Source organism: Dama dama, chromosome 23 (genome assembly GCF_033118175.1).
Source record: "Dama dama isolate Ldn47 chromosome 23, ASM3311817v1, whole genome shotgun sequence".
NCBI lineage: Eukaryota > Metazoa > Chordata > Mammalia > Artiodactyla > Cervidae > Dama > Dama dama.
The window spans coordinates 32,411,122-32,420,987 of NC_083703.1; the positions used below are offsets into that span (position 1 = coordinate 32,411,122).

The 9,866-nt window shown below is 44.3% G+C and overlaps 1 protein-coding gene across 1 annotated transcript; it reads left to right on the top strand.

Moving 5' to 3' along the window:
* Positions 1-372: 372 nt before the first annotated feature.
* Positions 373-8,307, top strand: VIM (vimentin). The gene is made up of 9 exons (XM_061126307.1): positions 373-1,087; positions 1,687-1,747; positions 4,325-4,420; positions 4,507-4,668; positions 5,157-5,282; positions 5,821-6,041; positions 6,479-6,522; positions 7,041-7,126; positions 7,947-8,307. The coding sequence occupies exons 1-9, from the start codon at positions 525-527 to the stop codon at positions 7,986-7,988; spliced, it is 1,401 nt and encodes a 466-aa protein (XP_060982290.1). The 5' UTR covers positions 373-524; the 3' UTR covers positions 7,989-8,307.
* The last annotated feature ends 1,559 nt before the right edge of the window (positions 8,308-9,866 follow it).

Sequence of the window (9,866 nt, forward strand, 5' to 3'; positions counted from 1 at the left end):
TGCGGCGCGCCCCTCCCACCCGCGCGCCTCCTCCTCCATCTCTTTGGCGCGGAGCCCGGGACCCCTCTGGTCTAGTCCTGGCGGGTTCCCCCACCACCACTGCGCGACCCCTCCTTTATCAGCACCCAGAGGTGAGCAGAGCTCGGGCCACCATCAGGAAAGCCCCTGAAAGTCCCAGCCCAGCTAAGAAGTAACGGGACTGTGCTCAGTCCGGGTTGGGGAAAATGGGGGAGGAGGACGGCTCCGGGGCGCCCCCGCCCCAACCCCCCGCCCAGCCTTCCCCATTGGCTGGCGCACTCAGTCGCCGGGATGGCAGTGGGAGGGAACCCTCTCACCTAACGCGGTTATAAAAACTGCGCCCCGCGCGGGGTCCGGTCCTCTGCCACTCTCGCTCCGGGGTCCCCGCGCCAGAGACGCAGCAGCGCTCCCTCTGCCCACACCCACCGCGCCCTCGCGCTCGCCTCTCCTCCCGGAGCCAGTCCGTGCTACCGCAGTCGCCCAGTCCACCGCCACCCTCTGCAGCCATGTCCACCAGGTCCGTGTCCTCGTCCTCCTACCGCAGGATGTTCGGCGGCCCCGGCACCGCGAGCCGGCCGAGCTCCACCCGGAGCTACGTGACCACGTCCACCCGCACCTACAGCCTGGGCAGCGCGCTGCGCCCCTCCACCAGCCGCACCCTCTACACCTCGTCCCCCGGTGGCGTGTACGCCACGCGCTCCTCGGCCGTGCGCCTGCGGAGCGGCGTGCCTGGCGTGCGGCTGCTGCAGGACTCGGTGGACTTCTCGTTGGCCGACGCCATCAACACCGAGTTCAAGAACACCCGCACCAACGAGAAGGTGGAGCTGCAGGAGCTCAATGACCGCTTCGCCAACTACATCGACAAGGTGCGCTTCCTGGAGCAGCAGAACAAGATCCTGCTGGCCGAGCTCGAGCAGCTCAAGGGCCAGGGCAAGTCGCGCCTGGGGGACCTCTACGAGGAGGAGATGCGAGAGCTGCGCCGGCAGGTGGACCAGCTCACCAACGACAAGGCCCGCGTCGAGGTGGAGCGCGACAACCTGACCGAAGACATCATGAGGCTTCGGGAGAAGTAAGGCGGCGCCCACGCGGGGCTGAGGGAGGGATGAAGTGGATACCGAAGCTGCCACGCCCTTAGGGATGCGGCCCGGGCGGCGGCTGCCTGGGGGACAGCGGGAGGAGCAGGGCGCGGCCCCGCCCTGAACCAGGATCTTGCAAGTTAGCATTTCCCCTCTACCCCCACTCATTGCCCAAGAACGCACGTTTCAAGTTGCAGACTTTTAAAAACTACCACTGTGTACTCTAAGGCCCTAGAAAAGGATGAACGCGGTTTCCCCAAACTTTGAGAAAGTTTCCTAGCCCCCTCTGGCGGGCTGCCAGCCAACGGGCCGTGGAGGGAGCGAGACAAAGGGATCGTAGAGTCTCCTCCGCGGTGGGGTGGTGGCGGGCGTCTCGCAGGGCGGGGTGGGCCACAGTGATTGCTTTTCCACGCAGAGGCCAAGGTCCCGCTAAAACTTGCCTAGGACAGCAGGTCTAAGAGCCGCGGTCGTTGGTTGAGCGCGGAGGTGGCGCAGCAACTCTCGGCCTGCGCCACGACTGGGTGTTTGGGTGTGGTCGCCCCGCCCCTGGCGGTTTCCCGGTTCCCTTGTGGTTAATCTGAAACTGTTTCAGGTTGCAGGAGGAGATGCTTCAGAGGGAGGAAGCCGAGAGCACTCTGCAGTCCTTCAGACAGGTTGGTAGATTTCGTTACCACTGGAAGCCACCGGACGCCACCCGCCCACAGAACCCACGGGCAGTTCTAAAAGTTCCTTAACCCAAGTCTAAATCGTACAAAACTTCACGTCTGCGCGCCAAGCCCCCTAGTGGCAGAGAGAACGCAGTTCTGGATAAAAGCCCTTGAGTGGTTAAACCGTTCCGTAGGACATGGTCTTTAACATTTTAAAATTTGTTTCAAGATTCTTTTCCCAAGAAATCATTATTTTTCCGTTTCTTGTTTGCAACACGTTGATATTTTTATATTGAAGAGTTACAGTTTGATTTAGGTTGCGGTTTTGCCAAAGTTTACTATCTTTTACAAGGCCACAAAAAGCACAATTCTGCCCTGTAGTTTTAGATGTGAAATGGATTGTAGGATAGGAAACTTAGTGTAACTGAACTTCAGCCAGAAATTTTCTTTTCTTCCCGGCAAGTTCTATTGTGGCCCCAAGGTTAGACAGAAGTATCGCTATGCACAACTAATTTGTGATCTAATAAGGATGAAAAGGAGCCATCTGTCCCTTTGGCTGAAAGGTATTAATGGTTTCTACGGGCTTCACTATGGAATGTATATACAGACATTCTGGCAAGTGTGGTGGCTCTGGTCAGAAAGAATAGGAGTCTTTGTGTTCCTGGAGACGCTTTGCAACAGGCTACATTCTTACTGAATATGTAATGATGCAAGCACTGTTCTAATTGGACACAAGTATTTGCTAACATCCCGTTATCTAATATATGGCCCAGACTGGAAGTATGTGATGTGAAAAGTTCTTAAAGCTGCAGTCCTACCTCACATTTGGACAGGCCTTCCTTTTTTGAATCCTTGTATTCTTTAGCATTTTCTCTATAAAGAATAAACCTAAAAATGAAGGATAGGATTTTAAGAAAAATGGTTTTCTTGCTCTAAAGGTAGATGGCCTTTAAGAATTTTTAACTTAAAGTTGGATCCCAAAGAAGGCTAGTTGCCAGCAGTTTTATTCTCCTGAACACTCACTGGGACTGGCTCTAAAAGCTCCCTCAGGCAAATAGTCTAGAATACATTTTGAAGCAGAAATGCGTTAAACACGGAAATGTGTGGTTTATTTCAGTCATTGAGCATTTCTGATCATCATGTCTGCAATGTTTTCTTCCCCGGTAGTAACTTTATATAAAACAATATTAGTATAAATTGTTCCTCCTATTTAGGGATTAGATAAAACCACTCATATTCTCTTCAAAGAAGTATAATAACACATAGAACTTTTGAAAATTGAGACTAGTAAATTATCTTTTGCAGGGATTAACAACAAGCAAAAATGATTTTTTCCCCAAGATGGATTATTTTATTATCACCCCTTTCTCATATACTTTTCCATGAAAGTGATAGAAACAGGTCAACATTTTAAGACTAACCTGGACTCCAAATATAAGTGCTTACAAGAGATGTGAAGTGAAAGTCGCTTGTGACCCCATGGACTATACAGTTCATGGAATTCCCGCCAGAATACTGGAGTGGGTAGCTTTCCCTTCTCCAGGGGATCTTCCCAAAGCAAGGATCAAACCCAGGTCTCCCGAGTTGCAGGCAGACTCTACCAGCTGAGACACAAGGAAAGCCAGCTTACAAGATAAGAGGTATAAAAATCCTAAAGACATTCCCTGAGGGGAAATAAAATCTTTCCACCAGTTTACACATGGTGGAAACATAGGAGGAGACCAGAGCAGTAAAAATTTTACATATAGTATGTGCATGTTGATTAGTCATTCTGAAACCGGCTAAGGAACTGAATCGACACAGTACTAAGTGAAAAAGATGTGGACACACCCTTGTGGAATGAGATGGGTGACACTCAGGAGAAAAATCTACCAGAGAAAGCAAAGCAAATACAGTTCAGGGTTACACTTCTTTTTCTTTATTTGGCTGAACCACATTTTTGCCAGTGTACATCGTGAATTGGAATAAAGATCTAGGCTTGTAACTTGAATGTCAGATGACTTGCTCAGGATCCCGAGAAAAAATTTCAGAAGATTTTAAGAGACAAAAAGAGAGCTTAGGTATTACGTGCTGAAATTTCAGGAGCACAAATTTCTGTTCTGCATGTTCTCATATATACATGGAGGTGTGAAATTGATCAGCTCCTGTTATTCTATCAATATCATTCCATAATGTTACCCCTGCCTCAAAAAAATTTAAAATCCTGTGACACTGATTTTCTAGATTTAAAAAAGTAATGAAAACTTCACTGATACTATGGATTCAATAATGATTGATTGCAGCCTGCCATGCTGGCATACACTTATTTTAAAATATTTATTGGTCACTTTGAGTACAACTCAATGGATCACAATTCAAATTTGTTAATGAAGAGAAGAAAACATAGTATATTGGAGCCCTGGGTGATTTACAAACTTATTTAAAGGTTATAAAATCTGTCAATGCCCTTTTCATAGTAAAGGGGCTAAGTTTGTCTGGTTCATTTAAAATGAATAAATGGGATAAGCCACAGACTTTATAGCATCTTCCTCCATGTCCTGTTTTTTTTTTTCGTTTTTTTTTTTTTTTCTCTTTTCAAAACAGGATGTTGACAATGCCTCTTTGGCACGTCTTGACCTGGAGCGTAAAGTGGAATCCTTGCAAGAAGAGATTGCCTTTTTGAAGAAACTGCATGATGAGGTAAGAAGAGTCATTGTTTGTGAACGATTGTGGGAGAAGCTGCTCCCGTACTTGGCATGGCTGACCTTCTGTCTTTCTTTCCTCAGGAAATCCAGGAGCTTCAGGCCCAGATTCAGGAACAGCACGTGCAAATCGATATGGATGTTTCCAAGCCTGACCTCACGGCTGCCCTGCGTGATGTCCGTCAGCAGTATGAGAGTGTGGCCGCCAAGAACCTTCAGGAGGCTGAGGAATGGTATAAGTCCAAGGTACAAACAAGCTAGTGTGGCCAGAACAGATGGAAACCATGCTGTTTGCTGTACCTGTCTGTGGTTCCTCAGTACCTTTTAGAGCCCTAGCTTAGCTGGCTTTTCTTCATGTTCAAGTTTTATTTCTTGCTGCATTCCCCATCCTTTCCCACTGCCATCTGTCACCCTGCTTCCAGGTAACCCCCAAACCATGCTCTTGACCTCCACCCTCTGCAAATGAGGGCAGCAGAGTGAATTTCTGCTTGAAAATCTCAACATCCACCTTCCACCTCATTTTCTCTGGTTATCAAAACAGAAGTTTAAACATATCCTGGAAGATGTTGAGTTTGGAACTTTGAGTGTAAAATTTGGTTGGCATCATGCCTTATTTACTTTGTTTGTTTGTTCACCATCTTTAAGCTTTCTCATTTATCCGGGCCACGTGGCATCTTGGAGGATCTGTGGATGAGGCCTGTGGCTGACCCAGGTTTCTGCTTCCTCCCTGACAGTTTGCCGACCTCTCTGAAGCTGCTAACCGCAACAATGACGCACTGCGCCAGGCCAAGCAGGAGTCGAATGAGTACCGTCGGCAGGTGCAGTCTCTTACCTGCGAGGTGGATGCGCTCAAAGGGACTGTGAGTATCATACTTCATGAAGAGAAGGCAGGTGACCAGCTTGTAGACATTCAGGTGGCCAATCTGAGGGTGCTACTGAAGAAAACTTTGTTCAAAGGGAGAAAAACTGGCATTTTAATCCAAAGAAAATGATTCCGTTCAGATTGATTCAAAAAGAACTTGGAGATCCCAAGGTTTTAATTTACCTATATTATTGTTTCCACTAGGAAGGAACCTGGTACATTATTTTCCACCAAAAGTCGGAGTTTTTCCCATTTGCTACAAGGGGAAATGATTGCAGATAGTTTGGAAATGGTTGGGGTTGTTATTGTTTAGTCACTCAGTTGTTTCAACTCTTGGTGACCCCGTTTGGGCTTTCCCAGGCAAGAACACTGGAGTGGGTTGCCATTTCCTTCTCCAAAGGATCTTCCCAACCCAGGGATCGAACCTGAGTCTCCTGCATTGGCAGGCAGATTCTCTACTGCCGAGGTTGGGAGAATAGCTGTTTTTGTTTGTTTCTGGGAAATAACACCAGCCACCTTTCTCATCTTTCCTGCAGAACGAGTCTCTGGAACGCCAGATGCGTGAAATGGAAGAGAACTTCTCTGTGGAAGCTGCTAACTACCAAGACACTATTGGCCGCCTGCAGGATGAGATTCAGAACATGAAGGAAGAGATGGCCCGTCATCTGCGTGAATACCAAGACCTGCTGAATGTCAAGATGGCGCTCGACATCGAGATCGCCACCTACAGGAAGCTGCTGGAAGGAGAGGAGAGCAGGTAGGGAACAGGGCTCCTGGGAGTGAATTCCTAGCTGCCCTGGGCTGGGTATTGTGCCCCTCGTTTTCCACGCACCATTCATTTCATCTTCAGACCCTTTCTTCAAGGTAGCTCCTGACCACTTTTTACATATGAGAAATCTTCAGTTCAGAGAGACTGAGTTCCTTGTCCTAGTTAGTTCATTACCCGAACTGGGATCTGAACCTGCAGTTGATTCTGTGAAAACCAGCAGTCATGCTATAGTACTTCCAGTCCCTTGTAGGAAATGCTTGGAGTAAAATATTTAAATGTACTAATGAGACCAATCATGGGTTAATGCTTCTAATGCAAATCTGTCACCAGTGAATTATAAGCATGAGTTTTCTTAATTGATGAAAATAAGAACTGTATAAATTTCTCATTGTTTATGAAAAATGTGACTGTTTTTCTTTTTATAGGATTTCTCTGCCTCTTCCAAACTTTTCTTCCCTGAACCTGAGGGGTAAGCATTTGATTATCCTTTATGAAAATGTTTATTCATTTATTTATTCATTTGACTGATCTCTGTGGCATGTAGGATCTTAGTTCCCCGACCAGGGATTGAACTTGGGCCCCCTGCAGTGGAAGCATTCCCAGGGAATTCCCTATGAAACATTTTAGCAGCTTTTAGCCATTCTGCTTATAAAACACTCATTTTTAAAACTGAAAAATGCCATAAAGAGAAAATTCTCTAGGACAGCCATAATTTTCAAACAAATACTGTTTTATATTCTGTACTTCCAGTTAAATTGAAACTCCATTTTTCTTCCTCCTGATGGAGTAAACACTAAAACAGTCCATCCCATCCTGATGTCTCAGTAACATTAGCCCCTGGGCTTGAAAACAGGTGATAATCTTTTAGAATTATTTTGGGAATAGTGCCTTATACAACCATGAACAAAAAACCATAATTTTTGGACAAAATTATTTCTTTTTAAAAATTTCATTTTTACTCATTTTGCACCTATTTTCTTTATTCAGAAACCAATTTGGATTCACTCCCTCTGGTTGACACCCATTCAAAAAGGACACTTCTGATTAAGACGGTGGAAACCAGAGATGGACAGGTTGGTATCTTTAAATCAAAAAGAAATAATCTCATGCCAGCATTGATAAGCCTTTAAATCCATAAATCTGTGTCAGATACAGGTAGCTAATTTGGGAGGTTTGTTTCAATCATGCCTCCTAAAAGGAGAATAGTACTTCTTCCAGCCAGTACCCACATCCAACTAATTATTTGGCTCCTAGATGCGAAGGTGAGATAATAGTCTGCCTTTGTCCAAAATTTACTTTGGTGCTTAATTTGAAACAGGAGTACCGTTTCCTTAAGTTACTTCCTAAACTAGATTCATGAGACTATGTCATGGATTCATATTGACTATGTCAATATTAGGAGTGTTTTGATCCTGCACATAGGGCCTTCCCTGGACACTCCTAGACCCTGTCATGGTGTGATACAAAGGCATGGCATATGACTAAGTAGTTTCTCACTACCTCCCTGTGCCAGGAAAGACAAGGTCAAAATGTATTGTGATCTTCAAGTAATCTTCCCCTGCACATCAGATGTACTTGTTATACATTTTAGTATGCTTTAATTGTAAATTTTGCTGCTGACGATTATTATAGCATTCTTCTTCACACACACACAGTATTTTTAAGTCACAGCATCCTATTGGATACATATTTTGCCTATAGGTGAAAAGCATCTTACATATGTCTCTATCCCCACTCTCTGTGAGCCTTTTCATACAGAACCAATATAATCTTCCAATTTTCACAATAAATTATATCCGTATCCTAGGATTTTTTCTTTGACAGGCTTTATGGGATCATTTCTTCATTAGTATGTAGTATTGTATTTGATTTGAGTTCTATTTTTCTTAACAGGTTATCAACGAAACTTCCCAGCATCACGATGATCTGGAATAAAAACTGCACATACTCCGTGCAGCAAAATACTACCAGCAAGAAGGAAAAAAAAAATTCATATCTTAAAGAAACAGCTTTCAAGTGCCTTTCTGCAGTTTTTTCAGGAGCGCAAGATAGATTTGGAATAGGAATAAGCCCTAGTTCTTGAACCAACACCCGTAAAAGATTTAGAGAAAAGTTTACAACATAATCTAGTTTACCGAAGAAGCCTTGTGCTAGAATACTTTTTAAAAAGTATTTTTGAATACCATTAAAACTGCTTTTTTCCATCAAGTATCTGACCAACTTGTTTCTGCTTCAATAAATCTTTGGAAAACTCTGTTGGTATCTTACTTATTTGATAATATCTAAATAATTCACTAAATTTCATGAGAATATTTATGTTTTGGTTAAGTATTTTTTGGTCTTATTGGTCAAACTGCCACAAAATCAAGGTTAGGTTAATTTGAGAAATTCAACTTTATGCTTGAAACTGAGTTTTTAATCTGGTCATTTTAGGTAGACCTTGCTTCTTTGCAATTCAGTTACTTTTTAAACTTACAAATAGATGTTGTAAAAATAACTCGCAATGACACTAGGTCTTTTCATAAAATGAGTTCAGCTAGGTGCATATCCATGTGTGATTCCAGTTCTAACAAACAGACATCCTAAAACAAAAAACCTGACTAAAATGAAAAGTGCGTTTTCGTATGTGCAGCATGAGTGGCACAAACTCTCCTATGGGGGTTAAAGTGTAGACAACAGCCAGGATGTAAGGGCTGCATCTTCCATTAGCAACGTAGAAATGGAACAAATTCATATAGTTTCAAAACCAGGAACTACCCAGTTTTTCTGTGTGTATATCTATATGTGATGCCTATATATGTATATATCTGCATGCATGCGTGAGCACAGTCAAGCCCGACTCTTTGCGACCCCATGGGCTATAGCCCTCCAGGCTCCTTTGTCCATGAGATTTCCCAGGCAAGAATACTGGAGTGAACAGCCATTTCCTACTCCAGAGGATCTTCTTGACCCAGGGATGGAACTATGTCTCCTTGCATTGTTTAGAAGATTCTTTCCCACTGAGTTACTTGGGAAGCCCAAGTGTACTAATATAACATGTATCTACTTACAGGTATGTTTAAAGATTTGTGGTTGAGGAACTGATGTTAGACACACAATAAAGGAAAATTCTTACCTGTTCCTTGGGCAATAAAATTAACACGGGGTAGAATGATGCTAATCTCTAATCAGCTTTCAAAATCTGGAACAATGAGCATGAAGTGCTGTAGTCATGAAAAACTTCCTATAGGTCACACAATGTGAGCAGAGTTTAGGAAGAGGGATAAAGTTTAGATAAATAAAAGAGGGAGGGTGTGGCCTGGAGGCAATATGAATTCTAATGGCCCATTGTGTGTTTTGGAGGAAAATTTCCTCTCAGTAAGAAGTTCCTAGACTTCATAAAGTCCCAATTTCCTGTATTACTATGATTCCCTCTCCTCCAGGAATGCTGTGGTAGGCATTCCTTGTAATTATTTTCTTTCTTTCTTTTTTGGCCACTCAGCATGAGGGGGGGGGTCTTAATTCCTCAACCAGGAATGGAACTCACGCCCCCTGCAGGAGAAGTGCAGAGTCCTAACTACTGGTCTATCAGGAAGTATCTCCTTGTAATTTTTAAGTGCTTACATCTCTCTCTCTGTAGACTTGATGGAGGACAAAGTAAGATGGTTTACACTTTGTTTACTCAAAGGCCAGGCACTGTGCTAAGTCACATTAGCTATGATTTTCATCATTTTTTATGGTGGGTACTGCGTGAGTAAAGAAAGAATTGGCCTGGGAAGTGACCTTTAGTCAAGTTGCTTTACATCCTAGTCTGTGTGGGATGGTCTTGGTTTA